The sequence below is a fragment of the Pleuronectes platessa genome, chromosome 19 (genome assembly GCF_947347685.1).
Source record: "Pleuronectes platessa chromosome 19, fPlePla1.1, whole genome shotgun sequence".
Lineage (NCBI taxonomy): Eukaryota > Metazoa > Chordata > Actinopteri > Pleuronectiformes > Pleuronectidae > Pleuronectes > Pleuronectes platessa.
In genome coordinates, this window is record NC_070644.1 from 11282600 (window position 1) to 11300625 (window position 18026).

At 42.1% G+C, this 18026-nt stretch overlaps 1 protein-coding gene across 1 annotated transcript in view; it reads left to right on the plus strand.

Moving 5' to 3' along the window:
- Window positions 1-18026, plus strand: part of brinp1 (bone morphogenetic protein/retinoic acid inducible neural-specific 1) — an 82843-nt gene that overhangs the window by 13972 nt on the left and 50845 nt on the right. Inside the window, exon 2 of the mRNA XM_053411391.1 lies at window positions 11058-11248. Within this exon, the coding sequence (XP_053267366.1) occupies window positions 11058-11248 (191 nt within the window). The remainder of the gene's footprint in view (window positions 1-11057; window positions 11249-18026) is intronic.

Genomic DNA, 18026 nt, shown 5'->3' on the forward strand with positions numbered 1-18026 from the left:
TGAATGGTTTCGGTGGCTGAAATTCATATAGGATTTCAATTGTATCTCTGTCTGTTTGATTTATTACTGTGCTTTGCCTCCTTATTACCATGAAAGGCCTGGATTTCTCCCCTTTTTTCCCCCTCCTGTCAAGTCTGCTGCATAATACTGTGGCAGCACAGGAACAAGGCTATAGGTTCTTAGGACTCAGATTATAGGGACCTTTCCCAAAGCAATACTGTTGTTACTGTTTTCCAGGGAACAGGAACATGCAGATACTCGGCCAGGTCCCCTCCACGTTGCATTTTAATGCACTGATTCCCATTTAGCATCATTTTTTCAGTGTGCTGAGACAAAGTACTTTTTTAAATGAATGATGCACTACATTTGTTAATGCAAGGGAGTGTTTGGATGGGATGACGGGTGAACAAAGCGTAGAACTCTCTACGCAGACACCTGGGTTGGCATCCATGGCCCTGTCTCTGCTGTAGACAGGTTTAGACAGCAACAATGTTTTTTGTGAGCCACCGTGGTTACACTTAGGAGTCAAAGCTTGAGTGATAGAAAAGGTTGTTGTTTGGTTTAACACCGACAAAGTTCACCATGACTTCACAACCATAAAATGGTCTCGCCCTGTACGCACCACCAGACAATGGGCTGATCCCTGTACACTGAATAGGTTTGTTGTTGACTTGCCACAATAAACCATTAATGGCATTATCATTAAGAATGTAGGCATGTTTCAGAACAATCATTGTTATACGTAGCTATCAATCTATCAAGAAAAAGTCACACAAAAATGGTTTAGCTTGAGCTATAGCTAGTGGCAGGTCAACTTATAGAAACAACCAACCTAAATACCAAATAAAATGTAATTTGACTCTTAATTAATTTGTTCTCAATCTAGCTTGTGTGATCTTACTAAGCATATAATGCTAATTACTGTAAATTTAGTCCCAGAGTAAGATAATTGTCCACTAAATGATAAATTAAAGAAGAATGTATTATTAGAGTCAATTATGTGTTTCTGTGCTAGAGGTCGTGTCTCATTTCAGGAGCCAAATCCCTCAAAATCAGCTCCTCTGCTTTTCAACGACTACTACGTTGACAAATGGGGCCGGCAGAGCTTAACCTTTCCACAGACACAAATTCACTCAGGCAATGAGACTTTTCTCGCCCAGATTCACAGGAAATGTATCATTTGCCAGCCTCACTGTGTCAGGATCAATAGTATGCCATTTGGTAATGGCGCAGGGCTGTCCTCGTAAATTCGAGGACAGCCTGAATGAAGTTTTATTTACCAGGTGTTTGCCCTCTAGCGCTCGTCGGTCAATGGCAAAGCGCATGAGCTGGACAAATGAAAAAAAGCCGGGTGTGGGATGTAAATCTCGCCCAGCCGCTTGTTGGTTGCCTTGACAAGTTGCTCTCCCAAGGAGGCCGCCTCTGAAATTCCACGCATATGGACAACCATAAACCCTGCTGTGCAACATGGCAGTCTAGTGGTAATAACAGTTTTATGACATCCCTGAGACGATATCATACCGAAAAAGATGAGATCACGCGCCGCTGTTTCTGTGTGGGAACACCGTGTACGCGATGAAAGGGAATAAGTCGATACTGCGTGGGAAGACAAAATCGCTTCACAAAGTCATTCACGGGGGAATTACCATTATTGGATCAAAGTCTCCCCTGGTCCTAGCAGCGTGCCAGTGTGTTTTGGTGGTGCACCGTTGTCAGTCAGCGGAGTGGGGCTCCGTAAGACCAACGTGGCACGGATTCAATCAATGGCGTCTCCAGAATGTTTAATGGGCTTCTGTAAATAATGCAGGATGCTAGAATTCCAAAAGATCCCCACGTGTAGGATCATTTCTAATTCATTTTAATCAAGACACTATTATGGCTGCAGGCTTATGAAGTCATCACGGTGAAGATAGTCCCTCGCTACCCTGGGTCACACACTGCGTCACTGAACCCTTATTTCCAACCCCCCCAAAAAATACCCAAAACAAAGTTGCATCAATTAAAAAGTTTAGACTCGTGTAGCTTCCTTTTTATCATAAGAAAATACTTCCCCCCCGGTCTCCGGGAGCTGGATTCGCTGACCTCGTCATATCTCACTTCCACTCCAGACAGATGTTGATATATATTTCAGCAAGTGGATGAAATGCAGGAGCTGATTGAATCTGCTTCACCTTCAAACCACTCTCTGTTTGGGACACAAACATCCCAACAGACCCGACCATGTCACGGTCTGCGTTCAAGAGTTCACTGCTATTTTTGTAACAGTTGCTTTGAAGGGAAATTATGTTTTCTTTGTAAATCAGAGCGTTGATCCATAAGCACTCCTTTTACATCTGCATGTAAAAATGAAATCCTCCCTCACTGAAGGCATTTCAAGCAAAACAGCTGTCACCTCGCTGCAGGAAGGTTCATGGTTCGAATCCCAGACTCTCTTTGTGCAGTTTGCGTGTTCTCCATCTGTCTGTGTGGGTTTCCTGCTGGTACTCCAGTCCAGAAGATTGAAGTCAAGTGAATTGGAGACTCTAAATTGACAGTAGGTGTCAATGTGAGTGTCAATGGTTTTGCTTATCGCTGTATGTTTGCCCTTGGAAGTGCTAGAGGCCCGTCCAGGGTGAGCCCCGCCTCTCGCCCCAATGTCTACTGAGATTGGCTTGGATGGATGGACATTCAAAACAGACTGACATGTACACAAACCAGAGCAAAGTTGGTGTTTACTTTTACTTTTCTGTCGAGGCTCAAACAGACAGCAGCCGACGGACTGTTACCCTCAGGACTGTTTTGTAAAGTCGCCCTGAATTTAATAGTTTGAAAGGAGACAGTTGCAAATCATCTTCTAATGTCGTATCCCTTTCAACCAGAAATTGAGGCATCAGTTAAGTCATCCCCAACAAGCAGGTGGTGGAAAACTGGAAAAGGGCTCATATTTCATCAAAGCTTGAAAACCGAAGCTGTCTGTTCCCCCTCACATCAGGAGGAGCAGGCGCTTCTCCAAAAACCAAACACACGGGGTCCAATCAGTGAGGTTTTCCATTTCCACAGGCGCCACGAAAAACACTCCGACTCTTGAAGCAGCTTCGCAATTTTCCTCAGTTAAATTCAGAAGCCGATTCATGTGTTCGGTAAAAGCTTCTTTGCCTTCTGCTCTGTCCATGACACAATGAAGCATTAACATCACGTCACCGGGAGCATCGGCGGTTTGTCGAGCGTAGCTGCTGAACTCTTCATCTAGCAAACAGCATAAGTTTTCATTCATTACATTCATTTACTACAGTGACTGAAAATCCAGTGTAGAAACATGAGCTTTTCTCTGATGTATCTCTCTCTCTCTATATATATATGTGTATCATGGGAACACGGGCGGACTGACTCATCAGATAGGAAACGTGTATCGTGTGAAAGGCACAACTGGATGACTCCAGAGGAAGTGGGAGGGAAACTGATGGAACCACCGAGTATTAGCCCCCACGGATGAGAGGGCTTTTAGTGGACACTCTACAGCAGAGGCGAGGGAACAACTGGGTTTTCCAAATAATGTAACTCTGAATTAAACATTCGGATGGCGACTCCAAGCAGCATAAATATTGCATGTCTGAGTAAAGTGAGACTTTCAGCCCGATGCATATTGTATCTTTATCTATAAATTAAAGCTTTGGGGCTAAAAATACAGAAATGCCCGACTCAGATTTTAGATATTTTATGATTAATGCATATAGCATGTGGTTTTATCATCACACCAATCTATAATTGATCAAAAACCACAAGTAACAACAGACTGGAAGCGTCACCTCTCTGACACTGTGGGGGGAAAAATGATCATTATGGGATGCTCGGCAGCAAAGGAAAAGAGCAGTCGCTTCTGGAGTGACTTTATTTTCTCCTCGCACAATTTTTTGGGGATCACGATTCAGTTCAGTAGCTTTAAGCCCCCGAATGTGCGATAGGCTGAGTTCAGTAGCGACTATTATTCGCACAAGAGAGAGACGTGTTTCCTCTAAAGAGTACCAATATAAAAGTAACATAATTTGCACTTGTAACAAAAAAGATTAAAATAAAAGAACTGCATATTAAGGGCACAAGTAAATATTTACCAGTCACTGCTTTATTAACACTATCCCGATTGATTATTAAACGCTGCAGTGCAGACAAGCACACAGCAATTCTGCTCAGATGAAAAAAATGTGAGATAATGTAAGATTTATTGTGTCCCCTTTCTTTTTTTCCTGTGTCATGTTTTTTTGTCTACACAAGACACGTCCTTTAAATCACAGTCATGAAATGCTGAGTGTCACACCGTTGCCCTTTATCGTCTTCTTCAAATAAAGTCAGGCTGTGTTGATAACGCCGACGTGTTTACAGGCACATGTAACATTTTTGTTCGGCTTGTTTCGTCACAAGCGGTCTTTGTTGCTTGAAGTGAGGAGGAAATCGCGCGGGCTTACTTGTCAGACGCTCACGATTATTTTGATTTTTTTTTATACCGCCTGCCTGTCAAAGGTCAAGCTGTAAATGAACAACACGTCCCTCTGAAATCGTGTCGCATTTGACTGTAAAGTGTTTGATCCGATGTGAGCGGAGGACAAGAGGGAAACAAGAAGCCAAGTATGACAAGTTTCTATAATTCACTGACACTCTTGCTTTTATTGCTCTCTGATGTCATTTACGAGGCGCCCGAGAGCATCTCCGTCCTGCGCAGCCAGTTTCCCGTGCAATTAGAAGGAGATTTTCTTCCAGCGCCTCTTTGCCGGCACACTTCCACTTTGAATGACTGTCATGCGCTTGCAATTTTTTATTTTTTTCAATCTGGGCTCCAAAACCGGGATCAGGCGAGCGCCTGTGGTGTCTCGCTGTATGATGGTCGTTTCCTGCCACTGTCAGAGCTCCGGGGGATATTCACTGGATGTCAATACGGCCCGGCTCTAATTGAAGCAGACAACATGCTGCCTGGAAGGTGTTGTGACATTTTACAGGCACACTATCCACCCATTATGGTTTCTGAGGCTGTAATGTTCATAATTCCAAAGGACCGAAATATCTAACGCGTATACTATCCGAGCGATTACACAGTAATTAAAAAAAATATGGTATAAAGGTATTATGGTCATTTATGCATAATTGCTTCAAACTGTAAGGAACCATTATCACTCTAAAGAGGTGTAGTGATTCATACAGTGAAAAGGCAGGCGGTATAATTGACTATTAATTGACATTTTAGGCTTTGTACTGGAACTCTAACTCTAATGCACGAGAACAAAAGTGGCACCTGATTTGACAAAGGTGTCTTTGTGAGTCACTGAGTGACGCAGACGTCGATTGAAAAGCAAATCAACTGCACATTTCTTTTATCAAAAGGAGCCTTGTCTGACGTCAGTGGCGCAGCCTATTAAGCGCACATTATCACGGTAGTATTATACTTGTCTACATAGGTGGGTGAGAAATGCAAGGACACTCTGGAAGTTAGACACAATCAGATGGTCTGCTCTTTTCATTTAGCTTTGCACACATGCAGCCACATTTCTCTCTTGCTGTTTGGCAAATCCGTCATTGAAACAATCCGCCGGGTTGCAGGCATCATGCAGAGTAACCTTTTTTTCCCACTGTTGAACTAATGGTGTCTTTGGACATTCCTTAAATGCACTTGGAAATATTGCTTTAGCCCAGGCAAACAGATTGTTTCAATAGAGTTGTTTGTTGGTGGGAGTGGAGGGTTTACTGGGTTCTCCTTAAGGAGCACATCCTCTGGATCGCGTCCACCAGAACAAAATAATATAACAAGCTACTGATTTAAGGACTCTCAGATTTCCTCCTGCACGTAAACCCCATGCGCCGTCTTAGATCCCTGAATCATGGCGGCGGCAAACGCTCCCTCAGCGGATACCTGATTTAGCAGAGACAACAGACGAGCAAATGTGCCACTACCGGCGCTGTTTTTGTTTACAGTGCCGCCAGACAAACCGGCTGCAAACTTTATTCCTGCTGTGCATGGTATGAATAGTTTACTAGGCAGCAGCAGAGGGGAACGGTAATGGAGCTGGTTACCTCACTGAGGAGATGGAGTTGTGCAGCCCGACACCTGCGACTCTTCACCTGACACCGTCTTCACTGCAGCTCTTTGGTCTCGTTCTCTGCAACATTTAAAAATGATCCGCTGACAATAATGCGACGGCCTCCCTGACAGACACGATTTTAATGAATGACCCGCAGTGGCAAACACACCGCATACACCTGAAACTGTTTTGCAATAAAAGTGATTCCCAGTTGGGCATTTTTAAAGTGATTCCAGTGTCAGAAGGCTACAACCAGTTTGCATTAGCAGCAACATGATGCAGCTGTTTTAGGAAAGTGAACAGTAAGCGGTGAATATTATATCAAGGAGAATAAATTACAATGCGTAACAGCGGAGAACATGCATGCATTGTTTCCTGTGTATCCTTCATGGGTGGTTAAATCCAACGAGGGAGTAGATGGCAGTGGCATTACTGCATGTATACACTAAATGCTTATTGCAGAAAAAATACATTCACCAAAAAAGAAAAGAATAATACAACTTCAATGTTTCACAGCAAAGTTGCACTCTACTCAATCCAAAGCAAGTTTGTCCATTTGCCCGAAGTTTAGTTCAAAGCATCTTCAAGCCGCTCGTGGCTGAAGTCGAGCAGAATGATGCTGTTGTTGAATTGGCATCGTTTACAGCTGACGCATCGATGCGATGAAAGAATCATCGCGCCCCTTGTAAACAGCACTCAATCCGAAAGATAATAAAAAACCGGGACACTGGCTGTTATGCGTCGGTACATTCTTTTAAATATTTCATTTGTTTTGATTCTGCCATCTTTCATTTGTTTTGATTCTGCTTCTCTTGGCATCCAGCGGATCCTCAAACGATCCCTTTCAAGTGCGTTTCGAGAGCTGATTTGCCTCCAGCAGGACAGACGGACACGTGGCGCTGTACGTGCTTCAGTATCGTTATTTTATGTTGCAGATAAAAGTTACTTTTACGAGGTTTATCGCTCAGGTGCTGATTCAACAGACTTTACCTGTAGTTCCCTCTGGTAGATGTATTTTCTCCTTACAGGGTTGTATATTTCTCTTGCATTTTCAGTCTCATTGATTACAATCGATAAGCTCCAGACATTATTTTTTTTCTTCGGGCCTTCGTCTTGATTAAGTCTTAAAACAGGAGCCGACCTGATCGAAGCCACCGGTACGTTTACAGGAGCGACCGATCTCATTCTCATTCTGATCTGTGTCGGGTGAAGGACTCGGCTGAATGATTACAGTAATGTATTTTCGAGCTACCGCTGTTCCTGTTTACTCAGCTAAACTGTGCTGAGACAAACATTGGAAGGGAATCAGATAAAGCGGTGGTTTCGGTGGGGGCACTGAGGGATTAGCCGACTTTAGCTAACTCTATCATGGAGCAAAGTCTTTGTTCAGAATGCCAAAACGTTGCTTGCTGCATGTGTGTGGGATCAAGGAGCGCACGTTATCTTTGCATAAAGATCCAACGTCTGGCAGTATAAGCCCTCACAATTAAATACTTAGGTTGTGTGTATCAGTCGCTGTAAGAATGTATAAATGAATCCATTACCACCAGAGAATATAAATGCTCTCCAAGATCGAAGCATTGTTTAAAACCTGAGGAGCTCACAGAATTCAATAAAAAGTATTTGATGGCATAAATATTTGGCTCTCTTTGTAAATCATTGTATTGTCCCTTAAGCTCATGGACATAAAGAAAATAACAAATAAAGCCGGAAAAAATGCCAAGTTCTAACTTTTGTTCAAACACGTCTCTCAGTCGTCTTTGTTATTTTCGTCAATTAAACACTGCTGTCCTATGCTACATTTACTTTTTTGGTAGCTAAGAACACTGAAACTACATTCCCCATAATGCCTTTTGCCTTTCCAGTGACCATTTCAGTGAATGACAATGTATTTTATCCGCCAAGCGTCTTGAAAACGATGACGTCAAATGAAGTTCTAAGGGCACAGGCGCTTATACGGGAATGCAAATGACAAAGGGACGCAGGAGTGTTTTATTCGCCTCTTCGCTCACACATTGGCAAACGTGCGCCAGGGGCCCGACAGTGAGAAGTACTCAAACATCGCCACCGCTCTTAAAGGTATACACAGGCGTATGTTGCATCAGGTCTAGTATTCATTTATAGATCTTCCCCTTTATTTCATGCATAATGTATTTTCTACAGGCACTTGCACGTATGTAACGTATCCACCCTCTCCCGCGAGTTACTCAACACCATAAAGCAATAATCACCTATGTTCCCCTTTTTCTCCTGTTGCAGCTGCTGTGCCATTTATCTCCTCTTAACTTCTTCTGATAGGTCATTAAATCGGCCTTGGATGTGCAAAGCAAAGCACTGATTCATGACGCAGGTTCCATCTGCTGGCACGCCTAATCTGGGGCGGAGGGGGGTCCAAGTACATATGGCTGCCACATAAAGTTTTATGCAATAATTGGCAGTGACGCAGCCGCGAGGAGGAAAATGAGTTGATATCTAATGTAGGCAGATACTATAACAGGAGAGAGTGAGAGCTCAGCAAAGAATGGGGGGGGAATAGACAGAATAGAAAGTCCTGCTGCGAATCTAAAAATGTCTGTTGTTGTGCTCTCGGTTTGAATGTTTGCTCCAGATTTGAGAAATAACAGCAACGTGTACTTGGAGCAGGAGGGGAGAGCTGAGTCAGCGTGTACTCGAATGAGTTGTGAGCCGTGTCTCGCAGGATGAGAACTCGTCTGAGGAATTGCAAAGTTCCTTAAAAAGGAATGTTTCTGCTAAATTTGCCACACAAGGGTTTATCAAACATGCGGTGGTAAAACATTACTACATAAAAAAAAAAAAAAAAAAGATCTAAGCAGTCCTTCACTCATTCCGACACTTCACCGTCTCTGCCAGTTTCCTGTCTGTAAAACCTCCCGTCTTCATTTTCGGGGAGCTGTAACGATATTTAGATTATCACCTCGGAAACGCTGGCTCCATTATAAAGTTGTACCGTTGCATAACAGTCTGGCGTCAGAAGAGGAATGAAACTTTAAGGGCTAATAGAGGAGTGCTGAGCGGGGGCATTAAGGAGCGCTGCCGTGAAGCCGGGCTAAGGCAGACTGACACATCGCTGACTCCTCGTCAGAGAATTCCAACTAAGTAACCAATCAATTTGATGGGACCCACCTATTCATGGGCGAAATCATTATGCCGAGCCCTTGAGGCCCTTGAAGCTGTTATTGAGCCGAATTGTGGCTTTATTCCACATTGCATTGTGCAAAAAAAAAAATTAAAGTGGGTTTGTCATAGTGTCCTGAGGAAACCTCTACCACCAACGTGGGCGTCTTCGGACAATTCATCCTGATACGTCTCGATTCCAACTCAGTGTGTGCACATTATAAAGAACAGATATCCACCAGGAGGATGAGTGACAAAAACACTGTATAATAGAATAAATTTGCTAAATGATCCAGGGAGTCGACCACGTTAAACTATAATTGCCTCTAATATCCTTGTGTGTTTTTTTTGGGCCTGAATCATCTGGGGTGTTTTTTTAATTATGCCAGGTTTTTAAAGTGCAGATCTGCAGGATTTTCTTGTTGACAAAGCAACCTTGGAAATCTTTCTGAAAAGAGGCCCATCTCTTTTTAGGAGGATAACAATAACTAGGGAAAAAAAATCCTCCTTGTTGTATTGTTACTGTTCTGGTTTCTTTCATGTGGACAGCCGGGACTCTTATGTTTTATTTCCACAAGATGCGTTAATGGGATTTAAATCCACACAATGATCGAAGCTAATAAACCTGGTTGGTTTCAAGCATTAGCATTTTATATTTACCCGCACCTGTGTGTTGGTGGATTTCTATTTAGAATGGATGTCGCATTACGTCAGATCTGGATTAGAGGCTTTCAGGGTAGAAGTGTTGAGAGGCTGAAACCTTTAGCTCGTGCTTGATCTGATGCAGTGTCGGCTGCACATGTTATCACACATTAACCCTAATACCGCTCATCATTTATACACTCATGGCTGCATTTAATAAAGTGAATTCCATCCGTCAGTAATTAGGAAACCACATCCCCTCTCGTCTATTGACTTAATTTGTGTGGAGAGCATGCATGTGTAATTGCGCAGACTCAGCGTGTGCATCACAGATAAATAGACGCCAGTGCATGTTTGATGTGGTGTTGAAAATCTGCCATAGGAATCCATAGGGAAATATCAAACATGCCTGTATTTGACAGGAGATCGTGAAATCCGCAGCTTCTGATTAAATTAGCATTGAAATGTCGATCCTGCTTTACTGAACAAACACATCAGAGAAAACATTGGCTCGGTTTTGTATGTGTAGTGGAACAAGCAAATAAACAGATTTACATGTATGAACTACAAATACTAAACAATACGTTTGTTTTTAACTCTATTTCAGCAGATAAAACAAACTGTATGCCCACACAACTTACACTTTATCCCCTGAATCAATGAAGGTGTTTTCTTTGGCATTTTGCATAACTCGAGAAAACCTGGTGTTTTTTGTATCCACAGGACAAGGTTATTATTTTTTCCTTTAATAAATATTCTGTAACCCTCAGAGAAACAGAGATTTCTGTCACCTTAAGCTGCAGCCAAAAACAACACGGGTAGAACAAGGTGAAGTTCAGCGGGTTTCATCTTTGGTTGACAGAATTCCTTGTTATTGTTTTTTATTTATTTTTTGACGATTACCTTAAAGACATCACAGGACTCAAATTATTATAAAAAAACTGGCTACGATTGAAGCATTAACAAACGCAACCGACCAGACTCATAGATTAAAGACGTGTGTGTGTTTCCGCTGTCAGAAAAGTAACTTTCATGTGGATTTTCAGATCTAAGAAATCAAAGCGTCTTTGTGAAATGTTAAAAATACCCCCAAATATTATTTTTTTCTTCTCAATCATCTTACAGATTGGGCCACAACAACTACAATTTAAAGCGTTTTACCATCCTTGTCGATAGCCTATTTGTATCCTCTAGGTAATTTTGGTCTGAGCTTTTGCTTGTTCCTGTGATTTCCAGGGAATTTGCACGTTGGAAGGTGAGGAACACCGCGATCGAGCGGAGGGACCTGATCCGGAACCCCGTGCCACTCATGCCCGAGTTCCAGCGGAGCGTTCGCTTGCTGGGCCGCAGACCCACCACTCAGCAGTTCATCGACACCATCATTAAGAAATATGGAACCCACATACTCATCTCCGCCACCCTGGGAGGTAAGAGTGGTTCACTGGTTTCATTTGCTCTCTCCCACGCTTGATTAACTGTTTTCACAAACGGTTCCTAAATATGCTTTGGGGTTTGCTTCATGTGCAACACACATTTCTTATACTGCAAATAGAACTTGATCTGAAAGTTGTACTTGGTACCAAACTGCTAATTAATGGTATGAATGTTAATGTGTATTTTTTTATTAATTAAACATAATTATTATAAATAATTTAAGATCCATTTCTTATTGATTGTATAATTAACCATCCCAGATAATGCATGCCAGAAAGAAAGATAGAACCCCTTTCAACAGCTTAATGAATAAGTATTTCTCCGTTCGTTTCAGCAAATAAACATCACAATTCAATGACCCCATAAGATTGTACTGTGAAACGGCAGCGCCATGGTGTCCTGGATTATTCATCTGGCTGTTTGCAACAATGTCAAAACAGCTCAGTGAAACAGTTTTGGGCCAAGTTGTTCTCCTGGGTGCTGAAAAAGAAAAAAACTCTCTCTAAAGAAAAACTGCAGCTACATCACAAGAGGGCAGGACAAAGCGGGGGGGGGAGAAAATCTCACATACGCATAACTTTTTCTGCCAAAGCAGGATTTGAGTAACCTTAGCGTGGCCTCAGTCAAAGAGCAGCAGATGTACTGATCAGGGATGTGTTTGAGATAGAGCTGCATCTGTAAATTAAAGCCAAAGGAAAAAAAGAAAAGATGATACATTTCAACAACTTTGGACAAACAACAAAGTAGAGTGTATTACAAATGTAGATCCTGTAAGACTAGGGTTGGGTACCATGGTAAATAGATACTTTCAAATAGTACCGGCGCCTAAACGCTGCCAGAAGAAATACATTTTTTTTAAAAAAGAAATGACGGTCGACAATAAGAAAGGCAAATTGGAAGTTGAAATTCAACATATTGATAGTTTAAAGTATACTAGAGGGCAAAGCTCTTAAATACAATCTAACCCATCAATAACAACTGAACGCCAAATAACTGTTTAAGTGCCTAACACAACAAAAAATTCCATCTCATCATGTTTCCAGGGCCAAACATGGAGCTTCCCTTTGCTTCTAAATGTTTTACGTGTTCTGTCTTTTACACAGAATTGTTTTTGCTGCAGGTCCCGATGCTGGAATCCTTTCACGTGAAATACAGCCGTACTATCGATTGTTTAGCTTTAGACGTTTTGTCGCATTATGTGCTGCTAGAGCCCTGAAGACAGTGTGTTGCCACCAGGGTTAAGTGTAATGTGTGTTGCCTGTACTCATGGCAAATATTGAAGTACATAGCTCAGGTATTGAAATGAGGCACCGGAATCTGTGGTGTGATTTGGTCTTGGAGGAACTGGACATGTAGGAACTGGCACCTGATTGGCTCTGGATTTCGGTGCCCAACCATATGTCAGACTTGCGTGTACTATACATGCAGTAATGTGGATTTGTCGTCTGTCTCCGGTTGGTGGCCGCTCCATTTTGCATCTTATTCCAGCTCCTCTGGCTTTCTATGACAGGACAATCTGATATCCACTGACACCTCATCCCCACTGAACATGTGTGGGAACATTTGATGAAGTGAGAATGTAAAACTTTCTGCGACATCGTAAAAAATAAAGTGAATTCTCACATTCTACCAGATTGCAGAAGCCGGATATCGGTCCCAGATGGAACCTGTGCCCCGAATATACTCTCCTCAGACTTTCAATGAATAATTTCCTTGTATCTAAAACAATACATATATTGCATCTATTGCATGTGGGATGAAGTCTTATGGGGTAAAACAACGAAAATGAGGGAGGTTCAGATTTTTTGCGTCAAAACAGATTTGGACTCAGAACATCCAGGTGGTGTCTCAGAGAACTGATCCACAGAAACATCTCATCGCGAGTCTGACGGTGACGTTGTGGATATTGTGGGAAGTTATTTAAGCTCGTGACCGCACTTCATCTGGCATGGGAAAATCAAAATCCGACTCCAGAAAGAAGTTGTTTAAATCCGCATTGACTTTATATCCACACTATACTACAACAGATTGAGAGACCGAATGTGAAAACAATATGAAGATCAGAGGAAACTTCATCATTTCACTCAGAGAGTCCATTACAGTCATAACCCACCTCCTGGGGACTGTATGTCTCTTCCTTACTGGACTTCCTGTTCTTGGTCCTCCAGGACTTGTTTGGTCACTTCCGGCTTTCCTGTCACATGACTTGTACTCACTTGTCACCTGATCAGTCCAACCCCTGTGTTTCCCCTCCTAGAAACCCCATATTTCCCATCCTCTGACTTCCATGTATTGCCAGATCTTCCTCCCTCTTGTAATTCTAGTTTAGTGTTATATTATACTTTAAACCTTTTACTTGCATTTGTTTTTTTGATTCCGCGTTTTTTCCAATTTTGCCTGCATTGTCTCCACATGAGCTTCTTCCCTATTGTTTCATTAAAGCACCATTTTGGTTTTCGCTGCTATTGGGTTCTTCTGATATATTTTGAAAACACAAATGTGACACAGTCATTGCATTTCTCTGTAAAAAACAAATCCAACCTGACAATTACAAAAAATAGGATTACATACTTCCTCATAAATACTTGTACATATATGGACATGTCTTAGAACTGTCTCTCACTTTTTTAGAGTATCTTTATAGTATAGTGTATCTATATTAGAGTAGAGGCACATTCACAAATACTGTATATTAGGTACAGAAATATACAAAATGCTGTTTGGTCAAAATAATAAACATCCCCAAAATCCAACTATTCTAATCGAATATTCTCTTAAAGTCACATTACATTGGCAGTTACATAAACTCACGGCGGAACGAGGAATGAATTCATCTAATGAGTTATTTCAGTATTCTGGATGTGCTTCCCAAAATAAAAAGCAAAGCCCCCCCCCGCTCAAAATAAATGGCTTCTCCCTCGTATCTCTTATCTTATCTGGAGCTGGAAGGGATGCATGAAGGCGGCCAACAGTGATAACTTTCCCAATTGCATTTTAAAGATATAATTAGGAAGATAATGCATTTCCTCAAACCCTGTGTTACATAATTGTATGCAGGAAACACTGGCAAGTAGTCGCTTCAAGTTTCCTAAAATCCTAATTGGAGTTGAATAATCTCAGAGTCAATGCCTTTGAGAAACAGTCATGATACTTTTCATATCATGATTTACCTTTTTAATAAACTTACACCAGATAATTAAATATATAACTACATCTCGGCAGACGTTAAAATATTTCAGTCCTTTCACCAGAGACTCTGCAATGATACTACGTAATCGTGCAAAGGAATATCAGGTATCAAGGGTCAGAGTTGCGATATCACGTTCACTTCACTTTGTAAAGCGATTCATGCTGCCACACTAATTTGGGAAATTGGAAATACAATATTTGGGGGGAAACATTATATGAAGGTAAAATGAAATTAAGTGTTTCTGAGCTAGACGGATGTAACAAATGGCTGAAATTGGACAATGGAGTCAAAATTGGTTACGAAAATAAGTCACGGTATCATTTTCCACCACAGCATCCGTCTTCGTCTTCTTGTGTTGCATCGCCACATATCTCACACTCTCGTTGCATATCTCTTTAACCTCTGGCTCCTCTTCTCCACCTTTGAGTTATCACCATATTATCTTCAACCTTGAAGCCATTTTGTTTCGAGTCGTGGGTCAGCAAGCTCTTATCTCAATCTTGGGGTTGCCCATTAAAGAGGCCGGTTATATGAACCAATAAATGGGCACACCGGCACTAGTGATAAAGTAAGAAGAGCAGGCCCATTCTCTCTTTAGCCACCAATTCTGTGTGGTCTCAAGAGTCATCAGACACTTGAGGAGGGGGCTGAACTCTTCTTCTCCCAGGCGACGTGAAGTTGAGTGGAAAGAGTTTCCCTCCTCCACACTCAATGGAAATGGTTCTAACCGATGACATGTATCGAGCCTGTTCTAGTTCTTTTATCGGCCCGCTGGTTGTCTGAGGCTTACAAATGCACTTTAGTGTTTCTGCTGCCACACCACCACCTGACTTGAATGAAATACCACTGACTGAGCTGAAAAACACTGAAATGTATTGAGTCTTTGGACAATTGTGACAATGACGAAAATACATAAAACTAACTGACATCTGCCGTCAGATATTGGACCATGCACTTTCCAACTTCTAGCTCTCGGAATTAGCAAATGTAAATATGTCACGATAGTAAGTAATAAACTTTTTTGTCACTTAGCAGGAGTGTCTGTCACCATTTGCTGAAGTGCTTACCTTTTACTTTTTTACCTCAAACAACCTGAAGCAGAATTTCAAGGATATGCAAGATACGACCCGACAGATTTCCCGACAAAAAGAAACCGCCACAGTGAGTGGGAAACTGAAAAAGACATCAAAAACGGTTTGACATAGATGGATAGATGTCTGATTTGCCTGCAGCCACTGTGAAGGATACTGTAGATTTAACTTTATTGACACATCCCAACGTCCCTACGCGCCCAAGGCTCTTAGAATGGAGGCTGCACAACCAAGGCTGTGTATAAATGCCAGAGGAAGCTATCGCTCTTTTGAGAAGAGAAAAAAATAAAGAAAGGCTGATGGACAGTTTTGCATTTCGCTAAAGCTGTGAGCGACGTGTTTCGGCACATCCGTCACTTTCGCTTCCTCGTAGGTTTTCAAAAATCGGTTTTCCAGTGCGAGCGAGAGCGCTGCTGTTTCACTGCGAATGCTGAAAGGTCTCGAGCTTTTGAGTAGAGAGAAGGCATTGAAAGAAAAATCATGGCAGAGTGGGAGCACAAACCTTGTTTATTAAATTCCCAACAAAAAAACACATTGTTGTAGAGCTCATTGTCCTGCATGCAGGGCCGGAGAGGACAAAAATACAACATCTCCAAATGAGAACACTGCAGCTATGAGTGACAAATACGAGATAATGGTGAATGCTATACAGAGTGTAGCAGTCTCACAAGAGGTAACTGTCAGTCATAGGGTATAGTAAACTGAAGAGGGTTGCATTTTATTTTCTTCTTTACGTTTTGTAAGAGATTAAATGTGTCTAAAAACTTAGTGTTATCTTTTTTTTTTTTTATCTAAAAACACATTACTGTTGCCGATTGCTGTTTCCACCGATGAGCCAAAGATTCCGCTTGTAGAAGCGTCTTAGCTCCGCGGACTCGCCCGCCCTGCTATTCTCCGGTGAATACACAACCTCTGGCTGGATCAGAGACCTTTTCAGTGCAGTAGTCGAATGCATTCAGCGCTGTGGAGGAAGAAGAGGTTCACCGAAATGACTCGCAGTCACTGGAGCCTGAGGCTAGAGTGCACAGCTCTGGCAGGGCCCTGGGTTGCAGTTGAAGACTACACTGTCTGTCAACACTAATACCTTTTGGAAAATCACACTTGAAACTTTTTTACTTGTAGCAGTTCTGCTGCCAACATAAACAAGTACAGATCGTACTTTGACATTGACATCTCTTGCATAAACCACCAGTAACCTTCAGCAGAGTAGAAATATGACATTTATATTTATTTCCTCTGCTTCTTCAAATATAGACAGTATATACTCTAGGACAGGACGACTATCAACTGGTTTTCAGAGTAGCTGGACTTTATCTCTTTTACTTCATGTCTGCTGTACACATACATGTATTGTAAATATTGAACAACAATCTATTATAATTCCATCAAGGAGGTTGTGTTTCCATCTGCATTTGTTTCTTTGTTAGTTAGTGAGTAGTAGTTGGTGAGAGGATGGGGCATACGTCAGGAAAGGACACATTACATTTTGGTGTGACACTGGATCATTGAGGCGGTTCCAGGAATTATCTTCTACATCACTTAACATTTCAAGATAGGGTGTTTTTCAATGTTTTCATTGATTTCTCAGAGAATATGATCATTTGATGGAAAAAAATTCAGACATACTCAGGGGTTGTAATCGATTAGTCTGAGCAATTTCGTGCGTATCCAACAAAAATATGTATCTAGAGGATATGCATGTTTTTCTTTATAGTAGCGCATGGTAGCAAATAGAAACATGTAACTACCACACATGTGTAGCTTAGAAATGTATCAGGGCCTTAGCTGTAGGGCTTGTTTTAATGTAAGAGGACGGCTGGTTTCCGACGGAGGCAGGGGCTCCACTGAGAGCAGTTCTAGTTTGTATGGACTGATTGTGAATTTAAATACTTAAAGACGTAAGCTCTGCATGAGCTGATTAATTCTGGCAGGTTTCCAGTGAGCCGCCCGATAATAATGTTCCTGGACGTATTACTTACAGATAGGTGAGCACAAATGATTCTCTTAAAGCCACGGGGGGTAATGATTTTTGCCTGAGCTGCAGCAATTGCCACAAAATATTTATGTTCAGAAGACCTCCTTTATGCCACAGTAAGTTGCAATGAATTTAAAAAAAGGACAAATCAAGGGCTTAATGTGGGCCCATTATTCTTGCGCGGTAGTGTAAGTCAAGTGTGTGTAAGTAACTTCGCTGGCCCCCGAGGGGGAGAGAGCCGGCCAGCGTCAGAGAACGCCCCCCCCCCAGTGCTTCGTCTCTAACCAGCCATGAGACATCGGCCCTGACTGCTTCCCACCCGTAGTCACGGTCACCACAAGTTAAGTGACCAATTCCAACGCGTCGCTCCGGGCCCAATAACCATTCGCGGCACTCGAAACCTGAGCATATGTGACGTGCTCTTGAATGAGTTCCAGGCGTATGGTTTGCCATTTTCGACGGTAATCGCCGAAGGAAAGATTGCGCGGGCTCGTGGACGTGAATCGGCGTTCGCC